The sequence below is a fragment of the Hipposideros armiger genome, unplaced genomic scaffold (genome assembly GCF_001890085.2).
Source record: "Hipposideros armiger isolate ML-2016 unplaced genomic scaffold, ASM189008v1 scaffold_1, whole genome shotgun sequence".
Taxonomy (NCBI): Eukaryota; Metazoa; Chordata; class Mammalia; order Chiroptera; family Hipposideridae; genus Hipposideros; species Hipposideros armiger.
In genome coordinates this window covers 8,268,285-8,289,936 of record NW_017731351.1, presented here as the reverse complement: position 1 = coordinate 8,289,936, position 21,652 = coordinate 8,268,285, and the positions used below count along the sequence as shown (strand labels likewise).

Below are 21,652 nucleotides of genomic sequence, written 5' to 3'. Positions count from 1 at the left end.
GGGCCAGCAAGGAGGCCGACATGGCTGACGTCCCCAACCTCTCCTCCTGTCACTCTCCCAGACAGGAACCCTGGACTCCAGAGCTGGCAGAGGCGGGTCAGCTTTGTAGGCATGGATCTCTATAGGCTGCTTCAAATGGTGTGATCCAGTCACGAGTCTAAGCTGTCACTCAGTGCTTCATGGTTTAACCTCTAACACATTTGAAAATACCGCCCCTCTTCACCGTGTGAGCATTACCCATTTTTCTGAGCCCAGCGTTAAGCTCTCACTCCTGCTTCAGGGACGGCTCTACTGTTCCACCCACATCACTGTCTTTCTTCTTGAAATCCCATAGATATTATCATCCACACGTTCATTTTAATTGCTAATGATCTACCTTTCTGCTCTAATTCATGAGTGTGTCCCTTGCCACCTCAATGAAAATGTAGCCTAAGAGCTCCGTCTTAAAATGTTTTTGAAATTCCTTCTGGCTACTCTCTCTTCAGACAGGAGGGGCTTGATAAAAACTTTCTGTGTGTTCATTCAACCATCTCCCCAACTAGAAACACAATGGAGAACCTAATCTTGCTCTGTTCCTCTCTTTCGCCAGCAAGATATGAGTAGCTGAAGTATGTGGAGCTATATATAGTCAGTTGATGTCAGCTGGATGCCAGTCTCTTCAGAAAGGCTCAGTCCCCAGTTGGAGTCAGAGCTGGGGACCATGCCGGCCCAGGCTCAAGGATAAAAACCATCGGGCCCAAGTGCCACCCCTACTCCATCTCCAGCCTTTTCTCCACAAGCTGGGATTCATCCTGCGGAAAGCACAGTCTAAGAGCAAGGTGAGTATGCTGTTCCCCGAAATGCTTTATTACTCAGTCGTCCAAGGAGGTTCAGAGTTGTGACTCATAAGTGGGCATTCTTTGCTTTAAAGGAAAGCTGTTGATGCCAAGTTTAAAATGCCACCACGAAAGAGTTCTGGTTTCATCTGCTGCCCTCTCTTCATTCTTGCAGTTTGCTGGAATTGATGTGCTGTGAGGCTGGTACAAACGAGGGCCAGTAAGGCAAGAGCAGGAGGTTAAAATAAGCTGGGAAAGCAAGGGGGAAGGGAAGGAGGCCAGCTCTGTCACTGCTTCTCATGGCTTGATGATCACTGCACAAGTGCATAGATAAGACCGGGCCCAGAGCTCTGTCACTGTGACACTGCCTGTCGGTGAGCCACAGGCCGTCACCAGGCTAGGGATGCCAATTACGGCCTTCCAGCAGAAAGCAATAATCCATTCTTCACAAAGAACAAAGATGCTCGCTTTCAAAAGCATGACCGTAAAACACCCCAGAGGAGTCCCTCACATTGCTTCAATGTTTATTTCTTACAGGGAACAGAAAACCATGCTATCACACAGCACCATGGTGAAGCAGAGAAAAGAGCAAGCGTCCGCCATCATGAAGGAAATCCATGGAAATGGTATCGATACAAACCCTCTGAGCGTTAAAACGGCTCAGCACTAACACCCCTCCTGTCATTTACCATCCTATAGCTCACTCCTTTCGCGTTCTTGCTGTTCTGTCTTCAGGAGCAGGGAACTGCAGGGGGTGTACACACGCCTATGGCAGCTAATCCTTCTGTAGTCATCCTTTCTCATGTAGAAGCTATTTTCAGATGAACAACTGCTCTAACGGAATGAGGCAGTCTGACAGCTGATGTACATTCTGCTGGTCCTGCCTTCCACCTTATAAACTACTATCCCTCTCTTCTTTATCTTTCTTTATTTTCTGGGCTAGGTCTCATATTTGTCTCCACTGTTCATGCCACCTGGTATATCTTGATTTGTGTTACTTTATATTACATAAGTCATTCAAAGTATGCTGTATCATCTTTTGTATGTGTGCTTTTACAAAAGTTGTGAAGTTGGAATTCACACGCATTGTGAATTTCTTTAACGCTGAAATCAGTTTTCATATTTAGTAATTAATTCATCTGGGTATTTTGTGTAGAAATCTACTTTTATTTATAATTTTTAGGAAAATATAAAGTTCTTGTAGTCTCAAAGCATATGATTAAAAAAATTAATATAAATTAAATGCAAGATGATATTCCACTCTCTCCTTCTGTTTAAGATTTTGCAAATAACTCTAGAAAGCAATGCTTTAAACATTGCATTGTGATTCTTACAAAGGAAATTCAACTTTGTTCCTGAGCCAAGGATAGCATTGACTTTAAAAGCAAGTGAGTAGACTATCAGATCCTCATAAGGGCTGATCTGAGCCATCCCAGATATATCTGTGGAGTTTTCAGGATGCCTCCATATTTGCCCTCTGTTGACAAGGAATGTCACCTCTCGCCTGACAATACTGAGACTTAGAGGTGTGAGATCTGGTGGAGGCAGCTGGGGACAGGGTGATACAGTGTTTTCACACTTCACCTTCCCTAAAGGAAGAGGAAGAGAACCAATCGAAGACTGTTTCAGATGCTCCCATGCAGTGCAGTCATAGCTGAAAAGTCCTGTTGGTAGGTTTTGGTTTTTATTGTCTGCAGCACGAAATCTGCATACTGCACTGAGCTTAGTTCCCATGTTTTGTCATGATGTCAAACTAGCTTGGAATAAAGAGAGAATAGTTCTGAATCAGATTCCAGAACCAAAATAAATCCAAAGTTCCAAAACACAAGCTTCTTTAAAATGTTTATGCTTCTTTGTATTTCCTGCTTCACATAGTTTACTTGAAATTGTTTTTATAGTTTCTCTGATCAATAGGTAAAAATCAGATGACCCCTTGAGTTTGAGACTAAATGATCACACCTTAAAACTTAAGGTGTGATCATTTTTTCACTGCATCATAATCATAAATCAATTGATCCATTTAATGAATTCCCAGTTTAAATCATCTGTTGGGTTCTACTCTGTTAGTCTGGACAGAGACCTATAAGGAGAAGAATATCGTTTTCTTTTTTTTATGTTTATGAAATATAAAGAAAAAAATGCAATTATATCTCAGGGTGAGGGGAAAAGCCCTCCCCACCCCCTCTCACGACCAGTAAGTCCTGGCCGTATGAAGTCTGCTGCAGTCCTCCTGCCCTCCTAAGTCCCTGCAGATTCCCAGGCCCGGTACGTGAGGTCACACGCTCTGTCTCTGTCTGCAGCTGCAGTATGCCGATACCACAGGGGTAACAGGCCGTTCCTTCACTCCTCCCAGATAAAACAGCGCTAATATTTTATGAACCAGCTTAAATGATCCCCCTCTCTCATTTCCTCTGACATCTCAGAGGGAACTTTACTACCTGGCAGGACAATTGTTTCGAGACCTGGAGTTAGGGGACTATCATTTTTTCTAAGGGTGCAGAAATGAGACCTGCACTGCAGAGAAGCCTTTTTGAGCAGTAACAATCGGGGTGATTGAAGATAAAGCACGCAATTCTTTCCAGCTGAATTATAAGTCTCACTCTCTCAAATGTGGACTGGGCTATCCCTCAGTAACAGTGAACAGAGACGAACGCTTTCAAAGCCCTTCTCCCGCCCCCTCCTCCTCTTGGGCATCAGGAATTTTCCTTCTTGTAGTATTTAACTCATTCGTCTTTGATTTCACTTTTCAAAAACCTTTAGCCCGGAGGAGAATGACTGTGACAGGGAGACTGCTAAACGAGCTGTCTTCTAAACATGGGATGGGAGTTCAGTCCAGTTCTTACTGTGGGCGCGAGACTACGGCTTGGTGAGCCTCTGAGGTCAATCAGTAGGAAAAGATAAAGATCCAAAAAGGAGAGTTTTACATCACAGCACTCATCCCATCTGAAGAAGAAATAACCTCAAAGAATCACTGAAAAATCCTGCCCATATAGACTACAATGCACAGAACTGGACAGAATGAGTAAAAATGTCGATAACTCCCAGCTATAACTCCCTACTAACTACGCCCCAAGCTGTCAGCCACTGTGGACCCATGATGCTGGGTGTCAATTATGTACCAGAAGCAAATACAGCACACTCACAAAAATTATGAACAAACAGTACCCACTAACACACTAAGGTGGCATTCTTTCAGACCGACCGCCCTATCGTTATTCCGTGAGCATCAAGACCAGATGCAGGGAGCTGACGGTGGTAGGTGTCCCGTGCTACTGATGACACAAAATCTCATGCTTCACTCGTCAGTACCAGAGCCACCTTCCTACCATCTAACTAGCACTATTCTAAAAGACAGACGAAAACACCAAAATATTTTGCCATTATCTGTGCGTGAATTAGCTGTGGGGGCAAAAAAAGATGGCTTCTAATCATTCTGTGCTGCTTACCCGAATCTGCAGTGTCCTCCAGTGTCAATCATCTTCCTCTCTCACTCAGTAACTCACTTGAGACAGGAATGCTGAAGGAGAAAGAGGCAGGGAAGGATGAAAAGAAGGGAGAATATGTTGACAGAGAGAGGAGGGAGAATAGGATGGGAGGAGAGACACTCTAGAACAAGAAGCATCTGTCCAGAAACAGTGCGGAAAGGGCCTGCAGTCAATACCCAGAGAAGAGCTGGGGTTTGACGTCCCTAACCTCAGGTACAGCTGACAGTGCCGGGAGCTCCAGCGACAGGGGAGACCACAGCGCCGTCTGGCTGTTTTGGTCACCCTGCAGTTTCCTCACCTGGGCTTGGCGAGGGCTTTTTTTGTTTTTGTGGGGGTCCCCCCCACCCCACCTTGTGACTGGTGAACAGGTTTACCCAGCAGAGAGGACTGGGCAGACTGTTTTTGTGATTTCAGGAAAGGTTTAGCTTTGTGAAAACAGGAAGCCCTGGTTTAAAGGGGGACTGTTGTTGATATGGTACTGGGAGGCCTAGGGTCCAGACCAGACACCAGGCTCCTCATCTGACACTGAGGAGGTTGGATTTGCTCACACATCTAATTCTCAAACTCCGTGATTCTAATTCACTGAGCTCTGTGCGGAAATCAAACATCCATGTGTCTGAGTTTCTACACTGATAACAAAGGCAATGATAATACTGACATAAATTGCATGGGCTCTTTGAAAAGCAGAGTACAAAATCTCCAATTCCAGATGAAAGATTATGTGAAGACCCCTTTTACTTTTCCTGCGTAATCATATCTTAGGCTGTAATTAATCAAGTCATCAATATCAAAATGAGGACACCAGGAAGGCCTTAAGTACCACAGATCACACATAAAAAGTTGGGGGCAGAAAAATAACTAACCTTATGCTTTGGTGTACAAGTTTGCTAGTTTTCTTTGGTTTAAAATATCACATTAGCAGTCTCATAACCCTAAGAAAAAAGCATGTTTTATTTTGAAAATTGGGGTCTAATAGTATATTGTGAATTCACAAGTTTCCTGGGCAAGCCATAGGTTGCCAAACATTTCGTAAGGCCCTCCAGAAGGCAGCAGCAGAGAACGAGGCTAACTTCCAGTTCACACCCAAGCTGGAGCTCAGCGTTTAATTCTCGCCTTCCATCCTAGCCCTGGGGTCTTTATCTTTTTTGCTCTCATGTGCTCTAGACGTACATCCTGCAAAAGTACTAGATTATTCCATCTGTGTAATTCAAGACATTGGTAATCTCATTTCTTAAAAGTTTATAGATTTATGCAGCTTAAATGACAATACTTTAAATCACAGTAAATTTTTGAAAACTTTATAAAATAGTCTTAAAACTCAACTCAAGGCAAAGAGAGATGACATAGGAAAACAAAAGCATCCCAGACAGGTTTCAATTTTAACTTCCTAATGTACAGAAAATCATTAAACTTTTTTATCAGTTGTAGCCTTTTCAGGCATCATTCAAAACCACAGTGTGGACTGTTGCCTTTTACATAACACGTGGCATTATGCAGCCAGTTATATTTTACGGACTATGATTCAAGCCACCTGGGCCAGTGTTCCTGAGATAGTAGGAGGGTCCCCTGACCTGTCAGGCTCCTGAGTAGATGCACAGGACGACCCAAAGCAAGTTGGTTTCCCCTCCAGAGCTTTGCCCATTCCACCAGGATCGCAGCTGCCAGTAAATCACGGCGAAACAGTTTTAAAAGATCCTCTGTCTTACTACAGTTATTTGTAAGGGGGTCTTTTTACACACTGTGAATTGGATTCTCTGATCTAACTAAATATGTAACTTCAGCAGGATCAAAATTGCAAATTAAAAATACAGAACTACCTGTGCATGCAAAAATCTTTGTCGACTTAGCATCAGAATGTTAACTATGAAATAAATGTGAAGAAAAAAAAAACCCAAACCAGAAAGCAATGTTTCCTTTTGGAGGAATTTAAGCCACGTCTGCTCTAAGACTAGACATTGAAATAAGGTTGGAAAAGAAACTGGGCACATTTTCAACTATCACTGAAGTTTTCCTAACAAAGTTTGATTTTTCCATTTGGTTTCTAGTACTCAGCAACGTGGCTCCACAGTATGAAAACTGGAAGAAAAGTATACTCAAAAATCAACATATCTGAACTTTTTAGTACATCTTAATTGAATTACAAAAGTATTATGCATTTGAGGACAGTACTGAGAAAAAAATATTGGTAACAATAGTTTGATATTTGTAGTAGATTAAAAATTCTGGGTATTTCTGTGGAAGCTAATTTGATTATGGTCAAGGTCCTAAAGTTGTTATTGATATCTTTTTATAACTACACATTTATTCAAAAATAATCACTGATTTCCTTGAAATAGTAGCAAAATAGATGAAGCTTTATAAAACCTTTAAAGAATACATGGAAAACCGTGGAGCACTATAAATGGCATCAGTGGGAAAGCACGCCTAACACTAGTATTTTCAATAGATGATCTAATGCCACAAAGACAACCTTCTAATCCATCAGGTCAAGGGCATGTATCCTGAATAAGTTATATCATTTATCAGGCATCCAGATGAAACACACGGCTAAGACCCTACACAGGAGTTTGTAAGAAGGGCAGGGAACAGCTGAACTTGGACTCCACGTGCCCCGCTGACAGCATTCTTCACTCTGAAAGTCTAAGTAATGAGAGTGTTCATACATTAGATTCCCCACCTCGCAAATAGTCTGGAATGCCTGCTCCAGTTACATCATAAATTTAACTATTGGAAGTGAGGGGAAGAAAACCTTGGAGAATTAGCTCATGTCGTAACTTGTTTGTGCAAAATATATTCACTTCACATATGCCTGTGTCTAAGTAGTATGCTAGTAAATATTTAACTACTGGTTCTTTGGGGAGAATGCCTTAGTTTGTCAAGTTTGCCAATTCCTGTGGCATGAACATTCCCGCCATGGCCAGTGCCAAGCTCCCATCCAGGAGGCATTGCGTGCAGAGCTGGGAAGGGATGTGCAGTAACACGTTATATAGTATTTCCACCACACAGTCAAGTTAGTTATAAATAACAGTATTTAACAAGGAGCACAGATAATAGCAAAAAGTAGTAAAAATTTAGAAAGTGATACTTTTTGAGCATTTTTGTTTTTAATATGATTGATCTAATTATTAAGTTTATTTAATTTAATTTAATAAGCTGTGTTCACTGAGTTTAACTGCTGGTTCCCAGGGTTCCTGAAAATGTACCAACCGACTCCTGAGAGAACGTAGCCTTTACAGGCTGGCTTCTTTCACTCAGCGACATGCATGAAAAGATCATCCCTATCTTCTCATTGCGTGGCAGCTCTTATCGAAACTTTCTGTTGTGAGATAAGTGTAGTTTCACATGCAATCATAAGAAATAATGCAGAGCTATCCTAGGTACCTTTCTCCCGTTTTCCTCAATGATAACGTCTTGCAAAACGAGAGTCCCTCCCAACCAGGGCACTGGTACCGACAGTCAAGACACTCCTGCCAGTCCCTAATCTGCCGGACTCCCTCTGTCTATGTTTTCATTTCAAGAATGCTATATAAATGGAATTGTACAGTATATAGAAACTTTTGGGATCAGCTCTTTTTTTTTCACTCAGTGTCATTCTCTGCAGATGTGTCCAGGTGTAACATGTTTCAATAGTTTGTTCAGTTTTGTTGCTGAGTATCATGGTATGCACACGCCACAGTGTTTCTAACCATTTATCTACTGAAGTGCATTTGGGTTGTTTCTGTTTTTCTCTTATTGTTACTAAGCATAAAGCTGCTATGAACATTTGTATAGAGGTGTGAACCTAAGTTTTCATTTCACTGGGAGAAATGCCCAGTAGTGCTGGTAGTTCTATGTTCTGCTTTTAACAGAACCTACTAAATTATTTTCCAGAGTGACTGTGGCATTTCACATCCCAACAGCAATAGATGAGTTATCCAGAGTCCCCACACCATCCCCACCCAGCATGCGGTGCTGTCACGAGTTCTCATTTTAGCCGTTCTCATAGGTGTACAGTGATATCTCATTGTGGTTTTAATTTGCATTCCCGAATGATGTTGAATGTCTTTTCATATGCTTATCTGCCATCTTCCTTGGTGAAATGTCTCTTCATGTCTTTTGTCCATGCTCTAATTGGATTGTCTGTTTTTTGTTGCTGTTGTTTTTTACTGTGAGTTTTGAGAATTCTTTACATAGTCTAGTCCATTGTCAAATATTTGTTTGGCAAATATTGTTTCCCAGTTTGTAGCCTGTCTTTTTATCCTTTTAGCAGACGCTTTCTCAGAGCAAAGCTTTTTAATTTTGACAAGTCCAATTGATCAGATTTTCCTTTAGTGGACTGTGCTTTTGGTGTCTACTTTAGCAACACTCTGCCCCACCCTACATCTCAAAGGTGTGGTCATGTGACTTTCAGACTTCAGCCTGTGAACATGGTGGATACACAACTGACTTGAATGTTGAACCAGCCTGTATCCCTGGATAAACCCCACTTGCTCATGGTATAGAATTCTTTTTCTATATTGTTAAATTCTATTTACTAATATTTTGTTCAGGATTTTTGCTTCTATGTGCATGGAGGATATCGGACTGTATCTTCCTTTTCTTGTGTTGTCCTTGTTTGGTTCTGGTAATTAGCTTAGTAATGAGTTGGGAAGTATTCCCTCTTCTTTTATTTTCGGGCAGAGATTATGTAGCATCCGTGTTACTTCTTCCTTAAATATTTGGTAGAATTCTGCAGTGAAACCATCTAGCTCTAAAGATTTATTTTTTGAGACATTTTAAACTTACAGATTCAATTGCTTTATAGTTACAGGGTTAGACCTACTTCATACTGGGCAAGTGGTGGTACTTCGAGCTTTTCAAGGAATTGGTCTTTTTTTTTCTAAGTTTTCAAATTTATATGTAGAGTTGTTTCTAGTATTTGTTATCCATTTGCTGTCTGTCTGCAGTGTCTAGTGATAACCTCTGTTTTGTTCTGATATTGGTAATTTGTAGTTGGTTCCTTCTATATGTTTTTCTGTCAGAGTCGCTAGAGATTTCTCAATTTTATTGATCTTTTCAAAAACCAACTTCATATTTAATTGATTATCTCTATTGCTTTCCTGTTTTTAATTCCTGCTTTTATCTTTATTATTTCCTTACTCTGCTTGCTTTGGGTTTAATTGGCTCTTCTTTTTCTAGATTTTTGAGGTAGAAGCTTAGATCGGTGATTTCAGACTCTTCCTTTTTTTTAATTTTGCATTTAGTGCTAGAAATGTTCCTCTGACACTGCATTAAGGTATGCCGTCAATTCTGATATGGTCTATTTTCATTTACATTCAGCTCAATGCACTTTTTATTTCCCTTAAGACTTCTTTGATCTGTGGATTATTTAAAAGTGTGTTGTTTAATTTCCAAAGGTTTGGAGATTTTCCTGTTATCTTTCTGTTAGTGATTTCTAGTGTGATTCCACTGTGACCAGAGACCATACTCTGCATAATTTCAATCTTCTTAAAATTTGTTGAGGTTTATTTTATGGCCCAGGATACGGCCTATCTTGGAGTGTGTTCCATGGACACTTGAGAAGACCATGCATTCTGTTGTTGCACAGATTATTCTATAAACACTCTATAAATGAGAGCCTATTGGTTGATGGTATTGCTCTTTTATATCCTTGCTGATTTTCTGTCTGTTGTTCTATCACTGTTGAGAGACGAATGTTAAAGTCTTCAACTGTAACTGTGGATTTGCCTATTTTCCCTGTTAATTCTACCAGTATTTGCTCCATTTTTATCTCTGTTTTTAGGTACAGACATTTAGAATTTCTAGGTCTGCTTCACAGATTGACACCTTAATCATTATATAATGGCCTTCTGTGTCTCTGGTAGTTTTCTTTTATCTGAAGTCTACTTTATCTGATATTAATATCAGATACCACGGTGCTTTCCACTGATTACTATTTGCTTGATATATCTTTTTCCATCCTGTTACTTTCAACCTGCTTATATTGTTACATTTGAAGTGAGTCTTGTAGACAGCATACAGTTGGGTCATGTTTTTTGGACAGAAACCTGCTAGTTTCTGTCCTTTAATTATACTTAGAGCATTTATATTTAATGTAATTATTGATGTATTAGAGCTTAAGTCTATCGGTTTATTTTTTTGTTTTTTGTTTGTTGTCTGTTTTTCCTGTTTTGTTTTTTCCTACTTCCTATGGGATTATTTGAACGTTTTTTAGAATTTCATTTTTATTTACCTATAGTGTTTTCAAATGTATTTGCATAGCTTTTAGTAGTTACTTTAAGTATTACATATGTATGTGTAACTTATCAAAGTCCAGTGATGTCATTTTATCAGTTCGACTGAGGTGTAGAAGCCTTACCAACCTTCATGTTCCTTTATCTTCCCCTGTTTGTAACAGAACTGTCTTAAATATTTCTTTTATATACATTTATAATTGTAAATGTATAAATGTAATTATAAACTATAAATGTAATTGTATCAGACAGTGTTATAATTTTTGCTTCTACCATCCAACATAATTTAGGAAACTCAAGAAAAGAAGGAAAACTTATTGTATGGACCCACATTTTTTCTCACTGTATTCTTTCTTTGTTCCTGAAGTTCCAGGTTGCTTCTTTTACTGTTTCTGTTTAAAGAACTTCCTTTAGTTACTTCTTTTGGTCTCAATATTTGTGTTCTCCCAAAATTCATATGTTAAAATTTTAATGCTCTATGCGATGTATCCGGAGGTGAGGCCTTTGGGAGGTGATGAGGTCATGAGGTGGGGCCCTCATGAATGAGACTGATACCTTTATCAAAGAGAATTTAGAGAGCTCCTTTGTCCTTTCCATTGTGAAAACACAATGAGCAGTCAGCAGTCTGCAACCTGGAAGAGGGCTTTCATCAGAACCCAACCACGCTGGCACCCAGATCTCAGACTTCTTGTCTCCAGAATTGCAAGAAAGAGTTCTGCTGTTTATAAGACACCACCAGCGTTTGGTATTCCATTACAGCATCCTGAACCATTCTTTTAGGGTGGGTTTCCAGGAAACAAATTCTCCTAGTTTTCCTTCATCGGATGTTTCAATTTCCCCTTTATTCCTAAAGGATATATTTGCACTGGGTATCAGATTGTGGGTTGACAGTTCTTCTCCTTCAGCACCACTGCACCACTTCCTCTCGCCTTCGTGTTTTCTGATGAGAACACCTCTCAGGTTCTCATTTTTTTTTTTCTCCCTGTAGGTAACTTGTCATTTTTCTCTGGCTATGTTCAAGGTTTTTTCTTTGTCTTCAGTTTTCAGAAGTTTATGATATGTCTTATTGTAGAGTTCTATAGATTCATCTTGTGCAGGCTACTGTTAGCTCCTTGAATTTGTAGGTTTATGTCTCTTGTCAGATTTGGGGAGTTTTCAGCCATTATTTCTTTGAGTACTTTTCCAGCCCCACCCTCCTTCTCTTCTCCTTCTGGGACTTCAATGACACAAACGTTCTGTCTTTTGTTATAGCCGCACCTTAGGGAAGGCTCTGTCCATTTTTCTTTCCACTCTATTTTGTTCTATGTTGTTCTTATTGGGTAATTCCCATTGTTCTGTCTCTCAGCTTACTGATTCTTTCCTTTGTCTCCTCCATTCTGCTATTGCGTCCATCCACTAAACTCATTTTGTTACTGTATTTTCAGTTCTGAAGTTTCCACTTGGTTCTTTTCATCTGTTGTCTCCCTGTCACAATTTTTTATTTTCTTGCTAAAGCTTTCCATTTTTTTTTCATTTGTTTCCAGAAGCTTTGTAATTGCTCTTTGAAGCATTTTATCATGGCTGCTTTAAAATCTTGGTTAGATCATTTTAATATCTTGTTCATCTCAGTGTTGGCATCTGTCTTTTTTCATTCAGTCTGAGATTTTTCTGGTCCTTGGTATGACAAATGATTTTTTATGAGCCTAAATTATGTTCTGAGACTCTTCATATTATGTTCTGAGACTCTTTCTTTCATTTAAGGTTGTCTCATCTATCCTTGTCTGGCACTGCTTAGCAGGGGGAGGAGAGTGCCACCTTGTCACTGTCAAGTAAAAGTAGAAATCCTGGTCCCCACTTGGCCCCCACTGAAAATAGAAGGGGTGCCTCTTAGTCGCTGCCGGGAGGGGATGGGACTTCAGAATCCCCACATGGTCTCCACTTACTCTGCAGGCAGTGACTGGCCAACAGGGATGAAAGTCCCAGTCCTGGTTGGCCTTTCTGACACCAGCCTTGTGGGCACCTTATTACAGCCTCACAAGGGTAAAACTCTGGGACTTTGTTGATATGCGTGGAGCCAAATTTGTTTTTCTGTGGCATGTGGCTGAAGTAGAGGGTCTATTGTCTAAAAGTTTTCTGTCTCGCGAGACTACTTCTTTCCTGGTATTTTGGCTAGAAAGCACAGTCTTTTGTTGGAGTTTTTTGTTGTTGTTTGTTTTGTTTTGTTTGTCTGCACCTGTTGGTGTTTCTGGGTTGCTAGCATCTTCAGCTCCATGTCTGGGATAAATGAAGTTAAAAGAAAACCCAGAGAATTCACCACCACGTTGTTACTTGGGTCCTGAGGTTCGTAGCTTGCTGAGTCTTCTTTGGGTCTGCGTATGTTTGTTTTAGCCATAATGTCCAGGATTTTTAATTGTACATAGTTGAGGAATAGGGAAAAGTATATCTATTCTATCTTCCTAGAAGCAGAAGTCTTGATATTACAGTTTTTATAATTAGTAGAGCTCCTGTCCATGTAACATCAAAATATTAAACAAACTAATTTTTTCAAAGCAAAATGGGAATAAACATTAATAAGTAATTCTGTTGTTTTATCCCTCTATACCTCCAAAAGGCTGATTATTAGGGTTGTCACACCATCAAATAATGTTCCAATCAATCAGAATAATTACTTATTTTACGAGTGCCCCAATTTTTCTTCCTGTCCATTTAACAGCAGTCCACAGTGGCAAAGAACTTGGCGGGTTACACAGAAATATATTCCTGATTAAAGGAGCAAGTGCAGGAGTTTCACCTCTTCTGGATTTTAGAAAAGTACTTCAATACCAGAAATAGAAAATAATGCTTCTTTTCTAAATATCTACAGTAATGTTTAAAGAATGGCGGGTACAAAGGCTTAAAACATAAAGAAAAGTCAAACCATAAAAAACGTAAAACGGAATCAAGTAATTGTGATTCAATGCAATGGGAATACAGAGAAGTCATGGGTAATTACGAATAGAGATTTTTAGAGACAGGATTCACAGAAATGGCACTTATGCTGGGTTGGGGAGGACTTGTTCCTTCAAGACATGTTACCTGCCTAATTCACGTTAGTCTCCTTCGTGCTGGATGTGGGATGAATAGCATTTTGACAGAGACAGGGAACGGGGTGGCACGGGTGGAAGGGCAAGCATTCTAGTGACAGAAACAGCTCAAAATGGTACATAAAAACGTGAGGGCGAAACTATAAGCAGTGGTGTTTAAAAACTCACTAAGTATAGAAAGACTAAATTCTGTTACTCGCAACGACAGCTTACTTTTCACTCTCTGTGTGCCAAGTACTCTGCGAAATGCTTTATATGAAGCATTTTATTTAATCTTCATATCAACTCTATGTGGTGATATTATTACTATAAGCCCCATTTTAGAGATGAAGACATTGCTGTTTAGAAAAAATAAGTAACATATCTAATGATGAGAACGTGGCGGAGCCAGGATTCAACCCAAGGCAGTCTGAGTAAAAAGCCTATACCTCAGTTACCACACCTGGCATGCACCAGGCAACAAATGATGGAATTTAGAAAAGCGATTAGCACGCTTTCCTTGCGGTTCCCGTGGATATGAATGTCTTTTTTTCAGCTGTAGATGGCATGGATCTGGGCAAAAAGGTCAGCATCCCCAGAGACATCATGTTGGAAGAACTATCCCATCTCAGCAATCGTGGTGCCCGGCTATTTAAGATGCGACAGAGAAGATCTGACAAATACACATTTGAAAATTTCCAGTATGAATCGAGAGCACAAATAAATGTAGGTATAACTTAATCATGTGGTATCCAAATAATGGATAGCATTTCTAAATTTATGTTACTAGATTCCCAAACAAGTGTCCTATGTGTTTTCTTTCCATTGATCCTGTTAGACACTTTTTTCATGACAATGAATAGTTTAAGTGGGTAAAGAAATATTATGTATGACTGAGTATCTTTTCAGTTCAATAGGGACATTGTAAGCTTGTAGATTTGGCCCTGAAGAACAGGTCTGTCCTGCTAAGAGGAGGGAGAGAGAGTGGACATTGGTGGTACTGAAAGTTAACATGGTCTTATCAGCACTAGTTAAATGTTTGGGATGGAAACACTTCCAAAGCACACAGCGTTCCACAAAGTAAGTATAAGCATTTTATTGGCTAAATACATCTTTCCACTGAAACGTGCCTGGGAACTAGACACACTTGATCTCCTTTCAAAGCACAAATTCCTCGTTGTGCAGGGAAGTTAACCACACCAATGTGGACAGAACTCTTTGGACAAAGGTTTCCTCAACTTAAAGCTCATAAACCAGATAAGCCAGTTATTTAATTAAATTATATCTTGCATATTGTTTTAATGCTATATTCATTTAAACTGTCATTTAGAGAGGCTGTAGAGGAAGACATTCACAGTAGGAAAACTAGCTCTGGGGAAATGGCTTTGAAACTAAAATACCAGACATGGAGAATCAAGAAACAATATCGCATTGGTTCTGAATTTGAAGAGATGGTGGAGACTACAACAAATGTATTTTATTTACTGAGCATTTCTTCCTGTAGCTATGAAAAGTCTGCAAGTTTACTTATGAATTTAAATGTAAAAACTTACCAGCTGCCATTACTACTAATAAGTTGTTTTGAATGGACAGCTCACTTCTTTATAGCAAACAGACTGATTTCACTGAGATCTTTTACCATAATTACTAGCCACCTTATTAAAGAAACATCCATATGCACAAACACTAAAATTTTATTAATTCCCCAAATTTCTGCTTTCTTTGTTATGTTTCTAGTTAATAGAAAATGTTGAGAGGACATCTTATTATAAATTAAATAGCTTTTTTTTCCACAATAATGAGCCATGAATTGAATCTAGTTATAATTATGAATTGACAGACCTCCAGTTTTACTCAACTACAGTATTTGATTTACAAGAAATGAGTTTTTACTTGAAGTCATGGATAAATGTGATGTTATGTTACCCTATAATCATGCCCAGTATCCTCTTATCAGACAAAACCAACAGCTAATACAGCAGGAGTCTAAAATAACCCCTGTCTCAGCTGACAAGGCTGATTATATAATCATATTCTTTCAATAACGACAACAGAGCAGCAGCTTTAAAGAGTAAAAAATAAGGTGGCTTAAAGCAACTCTTTGAAAAGTCATCTACAAGTCGAGGCATCTGAATAAATGAACAATGCCAGTTTTCATAACTGACATTCACATCTCACTTAACACTTATTTTTAACTGTGGTTAAATGCTGCTTTAACCACAGTTCTTGGAGGAAGGTACAATAAGGTTAAAAATATCCCTATGAACACAATATATCCTCTCATCTAGGACTTCAAATTATTCACAATGACCTTATACGCCTGTGATCAAGTATTTTGGTTATACAGACAATGTATAAAAATATGTCTTGATAATTTTTCAGTATCTCTAGAAAATTGGTCATTAAGCAAATAAAATAGTCCCAAACAGGCAAGCTCAAAGGAAATACAGCCTGTTCTAGTGAGGGAGACAAAATAACATTAAAAGAGGACAACTATTTACTTATGACCTCGTTCTTGAATCATCTTGATATGATTTATATCACATTAATCTAATTTATTGACTAAAGCTTCTGAAAAGAGGTTTTACTTTTACGGCTTCACTGGAGCTATAGTGTCAACATAATTATTTAACTTATATTTATATATTTATTATTTTATAACAATGTGTAGGACATCATTAGATGAAACTATAAACCAACTCCTTCATAGTCAATGCCATTTTCTCAAATATGAAGCATCATTTTAAAAATAGAGCAAAATAAGCACAGCTTTGGGCTTGCTGTACTTCCCAGAAACTGGCAAACTTAAGCCACATAAACTGGCTCTAACATAAACAATAACAACATGAAATGTGCATTCATAAAAAAAACTGAAGGTATATCGCTTGCTACACAAGCCAGTATTGAAGCTCTAGTTCATGAACTGATCAACTTCTTACACAAAAAGGAAAAAAGGAAATGGGTGAAGAAAATAAGCATTCAATGGAAAATAAAACAGAAAACTGATTCATGATAATTAAAATCCTCTTCTAATAACTACAAAAGGATGTGAAGCAAAATAACCCACATTTTACAGTTAAGACCACTTTCGGTATGTATTTAGTAACTATGGACTTTTTGAAATCTCTAGAAATCTTAAATACAGAGAAAATGGAAAGTATACTATAAAATGTAAGAGCAAACTACTGGGATTCTGAATATATATTTACTTTGTTCAAAAAATAAGTTTCACTACATATTTGGCACAAATTATAGAACAGACTTTTTGAAAACCCTCTTATTTCTATTGCTATTTCAACAGAAAGCATGTAAAGTGCATTATATATGTGTTTATAATTTATATATTTATAAGCTGTAAGATACGGAGGTATGGCTCTAGTTTTATTTTATTTAGGATCAGTCAACTTAACTGACATACAGCAAAACACATTTTCATGTGTCCTTCCAGGTTTTCCTGAAGGAAGTCACACATGATAGAACTCTATACTTTCAGGCTCCTGCTATGATAAGGCTTTGTTTGTATACTTAATATAGAGGTAGTGGGTGTCTCCTGATAATTTACTACTAGTTAGGAAGAACTGATTTTCCTGCTCACCATTAATTCCCAGGAAAAAGTCTATACATATCGATGGCCAGTGCTGCAATTTGTTTAAGTTCATGTAGGTAGAATGATTTGTAAGTTTCAGTGAAATTCGCATCATGGACCCATTTCAGGAACTTGGAAAAAGTTCAATAGCACAACCACTGATCACATAAATTACTGAGGCCCATGAAACGATGAAGTGGCATTGTATGTAAATTCTAAATATGCAAATGCAGGCTTGCACTTATGATAGCTCCTATTCGTGTGTCTAATAGTTTTGAGTTTTCAGCAGAGTGTACTTTTGATCAAACACAGCACAACCTTGCCATGCAGAATGGGAAAATGGATGGAAGCCACTTGGAAGGTGGTTCTCAGCAAGCCCCATTGACTCCTCCCAACACCCCGGATCCACGGACTCCCCCAAATCCAGAAAACATCGCACCAGGTAACCCATCGCCCAAAAAAGAGAATATTAAAATTGCTGTACACTAAAATATATGACTCATGTCATTTGGATCCTTCAGTAAATGGCATCTAAATGATACATCTTGTCTCATTATATATCTATTTTGTGGGTAAGTTCAAGATCAGTATAAGGATTTAGACCTAAGGAGTCATGCCAAACATTCACAGCGGTCTTATATTCTTTCGGACGGTCCATTGTATTTGCTGGAAATCGCCTGTTATTTTAAAAATTAAGTCATTTGTAATTATATTGAAATTTTATTTGTATAGGGCTGTACGATTTATGAAGTGCTATATGTTTTGTCTTCCTTAATTAATTTTACAGTAAGTCCACGACATATTTATTACAATCCTCATTTTGCAAGTTAAGAAACTGAGGTTTCAAGTGGCTGTAAGTCAATGTTGACAGATCAATAATTAAATCCAGGTTTGGCACCAAATTTACAGGTATGTGATCATTATGTTTATGGGTGAAGGCAAACAGGGAAAAAATAAACAAAAATCAAAAAAACATTTTAGGGCAGTGGGATTTCAAGACATTTTTAAAAATATAAAATTTAAAAATTTCCAGTTTCTATATGGCTGACCTCTGATCAACTCTAGGAAAGAACAGGAAATAAGACGTGGTAGTGATGAAAATGGAGTTACGTAGGTTATGCAAAGGAAAGACACAGGGAAAGGACCTCCGCTTTCCTGGAGGAGACAGGAGTGGTTACACAAAGAGGTGTCCTCACGCTAAGGCTCAGAGTAGGTACTGACAGGTGACAAGGACTGCAGGCAACAAACGGAGCAAGGAGGGAGGCAGAGTGGACACAACCAGCGCCAAGTGGCTCGAAGAATGAAATGTGGGGGAAGAATGCGAGGGGTGAGGCTGGGCAGAGTGGTAGGGGCATGTGTGTCACGCTGAGTAGTTTAGAGTTTTGTCCTGGGAGCCATTATAGTACTATGAGTAAGGGAAGCGAGTGACATGATCAAGTTGCCTAACTGGAATGTCACTCGGGCAGCAGTGTGGAGGGTGACTGGGAGAGGGGTTGAGAGTTAAAGGATTAGCATGGAGGCTGTTGTGAAAACTCAGGTAAGAGACAGGAGAGGCCCGAACCACCACAGCAGTTGTCATGAAAATAAGGAGAACAGAGGGAATTTCCTAGAGCAAAGAATCCCGATCTTTTCTTTGCAAATCACTTGCATAAGATTTGTAAGCCATACCTGAGACTTACTGAAGCAAGATTTCTGGAGGGAAAAGCCCATTATCAACAATTTAAATAGGTACACAAGGTGATTCAGAAACAAAGTCTGAGAGGCACTAGTTTAGAAACGTGCAAAAAGTATAGTTGGTAATACCTGTGGGGATGAGGACAGCTTAGGATTGTGCTTCTGTCTTAACACCTGAGGGTGGAGTGACAACATCTGCTAACATGACCAATGCGGGAAAAGACGAGTGAAGCATTAGAAAGCGGCTGCACCTAGGTGTGGATGGGCTAAAAAGTGTGCCGGGGGCATTCATTGGGACCAATATGGCAGGTGGTGGGATAGAAGGGCCTGGAGATCAAAAAACGAAACTCGGAACCATCTATATGTATGTCACAATGAAAGCCATGAATAGAAATGGAATTTTCCAGGCAGAATGTATAAGGAAAGCTTTGAGTGCCAGCAGCATTTGGAAGGCAAGCAGAGAACACAGGCCTATTATAATGAAAGACACTCCTATGAGATACTGGAGACAGTCAGAAGACAAATTACTGCAAACAAAGAACTGCCTAGAAGTGGATTAACAACACTTTTTGAAGGAGTTAAACATTCTAGTGTAAAGAAAGGATAGACATGGTTTGACAAAGAAAACAGAAGATATTTTAGAGACGAGAATGAGCATAGGAACCTAAACATCGGAGAGACCCAGTGGTGAAGGGTGTGACCCGGTGGAGGAGAGAATTGCAGGACGGGCAGAATCAGGTGGTGTGGTCACGCAGAGCACTAAGCCTCCAAGACTGAAGGGGCCCTTGGTGCATTGTGACAAGTTCATGCCAGGAATGTGTGTGGTTTCCAAATGGCACTGAGAGAAAATTTCTAGCTCTTTTGAGAATAAGTTGAGGAGTTGAGACCGGAAGCAGTTAGGTAAGAAATCTTCAGGAACAAAGTAAACATGGGATGCGCACATCTGGGAGTACGAAGCAGTGGAAACAAATCCTCCCCCATTTTGAAGCTTCAGTGGTTTCCAGACCACTCAGCACTTAGGACAGACAAGGCCGGAGTTATCTCTATCAAATCAGGCAAGGGAGAGTTTGTCTTCACTGCTGTTTCCCACAAGCCCAGACCTCAGCACAACACTCAATATAAATTTTCAAATTAATGCACTAATTAATTGCGATATCTAAAGCCTAGTATAAATTAATGTAAGGGGCACAATTTTTTAAATTTGAATAGTTTCATTGAACAAATATATACTAAGATCGTTGAGGAAGAAATAACTGTATGATTTGGTGCAATTACACAGTAAGAAAAAGTGGTTTCTTTTGAAAAGGGCTTAAAAATGTCTAATGCACTCAGACTACTCTTGTGAGCGATCATAAAAAGAATGAATTCTTCATCAATTTATCCTGCATGAAAATTAAACATGGTTAACTGTTAGGTGGAGTTTCCTAACTCTCACGCACTCTATGTTTACTCATTCTGGCTATATTTTTCCAGGATATTCTGGGCCCCTGAAGGAAATTCCTCCCGAAAGGTTCAACACCACAGCTGTCCCTAAGTACTACCAGTCACCCTGGGAACAGGCCATCGGCAGCGACCCCCAGCTTTTAGAGGCTTTGTACCCGAAACTTTTCAAGCCTGAAGGAAAGGCGGAACTGCCCGATTACAGGAGCTTTAACAGGTAACTCGGTTATCCTGGGGGACACTGATGGCACGGAGAACCACGGCCTTTGTCATGGTGTAGAGAACCGAGTCCTCTGACAGAAAGACTGCTGTGCTTTTAAGAATAGACTCAAAACATCAATACAGGATAACCCCTCAGCCTAGGCAAACACTCCCTTTTTGCAATATCACTAATATGCCAAACTCGGCCTTTTTTAGTATAAAAATGAAGGCAATGATTCAGAAATCACCACTATTATAACATCAAGATTACCTCCCACATTTAAAAAATGTTATTTTAATGATAATCTCTCATTCAAAGGTTGACATTAGTTTGCATGTTGCCTCAAATGACAATGCCATTCAAGAATTTCAGAATTAATTCACATATAGCACTATGAGAATTACAGTGTAATTTCAGGTTCCAATTATACTTGTTTTTAAGCCAGAAGAAAGGTAATTTAGGGATTTAGGGCCCAAGGCTCCAGCCTATGTATAAACCAAAACTTACGCTACCAAAAATAATGCCAAATATCTGCTTTTTAGTTTACTCAATGGACATTTATTTTTCCCTGTTATCCATTTTTAATAATTTCCATGGATAGTTTAGATATATTTTTAATCTTCTCATAATCCATTCTTTAATGAATTGACTTTCATTTTAGAGTAAAATGGCTCCGTGTGCTGCCTTAGTAATTAATACTCCTATTAGTAAGCACCGCACCTGCTGGTGCTGCATCTATCTCCTAACGCGTCTTTTGCACAAACAACATGTGCCATGGGATTCAAGGAGGGACTGAAAAGTGGCAGAGAAAACAGGCTGGAGGCTGATCAATGATATAATTATTTTCTAAAGTGAGAGTGTTGAAATTTCTAGAAAGTAGAACAGCAGGGGCAATGGAAGATAATGGACCCCTTGAGGCTGGTCCTGGAGAGCAGAGAGGCCCTACGGCTCCCGCTGTGCCCTGGGGCTGCTCTGCCCCCCGCTGCTGGGCAGCTTGTTTCCAGGTCTACAAACAGCCCGGTGTATCTGCTTGGTTATGACGAGACGCCTACTGATTGTCAGGGGCCAAGTGACGGCTCTATCAGTGAGCACGGTACCATGCAATTAGGGAATGCGGTTCCTGTGTGAAAGCAAGGTTTCTGAAATGCAATATATACACATCGTGTGTGTGTGTGTGTGTGTGTGTGTGTGTGTGTG

The 21,652-nt window shown here is 39.4% G+C and overlaps 1 protein-coding gene and 1 long non-coding RNA gene across 8 annotated transcripts in view; one reads left to right on the top strand and one right to left on the bottom strand.

Moving 5' to 3' along the window:
- LOC109372538 (uncharacterized) overlaps positions 1 to 21,652 on the bottom strand; it is a 60,328-nt gene that overhangs the window by 15,814 nt on the left and 22,862 nt on the right. For 5 of the 7 annotated variants that reach the window (XR_002122077.1, XR_002122068.1, XR_002122083.1 and 2 more), the window contains one exon: positions 4,262 to 4,332. The exons of the other annotated variants lie outside the window; for them this stretch is intronic. This is a non-coding gene — a long non-coding RNA (uncharacterized LOC109372538). The remainder of the gene's footprint in view (positions 1 to 4,261; positions 4,333 to 21,652) is intronic. 7 annotated transcript variants of the gene reach the window in all.
- The window catches only part of MYOZ2 (myozenin 2), a 26,779-nt gene continuing 5,761 nt past the window's right edge, over positions 635 to 21,652 (top strand). Inside the window, exons 1-5 of the mRNA XM_019625797.1 lie at positions 635 to 818; positions 1,353 to 1,441; positions 14,110 to 14,279; positions 17,452 to 17,581; positions 20,287 to 20,470. Of these exons, the coding sequence (XP_019481342.1) occupies positions 1,366 to 1,441; positions 14,110 to 14,279; positions 17,452 to 17,581; positions 20,287 to 20,470 (560 nt within the window). The 5' untranslated portion in view covers positions 635 to 818; positions 1,353 to 1,365. The remainder of the gene's footprint in view (positions 819 to 1,352; positions 1,442 to 14,109; positions 14,280 to 17,451; positions 17,582 to 20,286; positions 20,471 to 21,652) is intronic.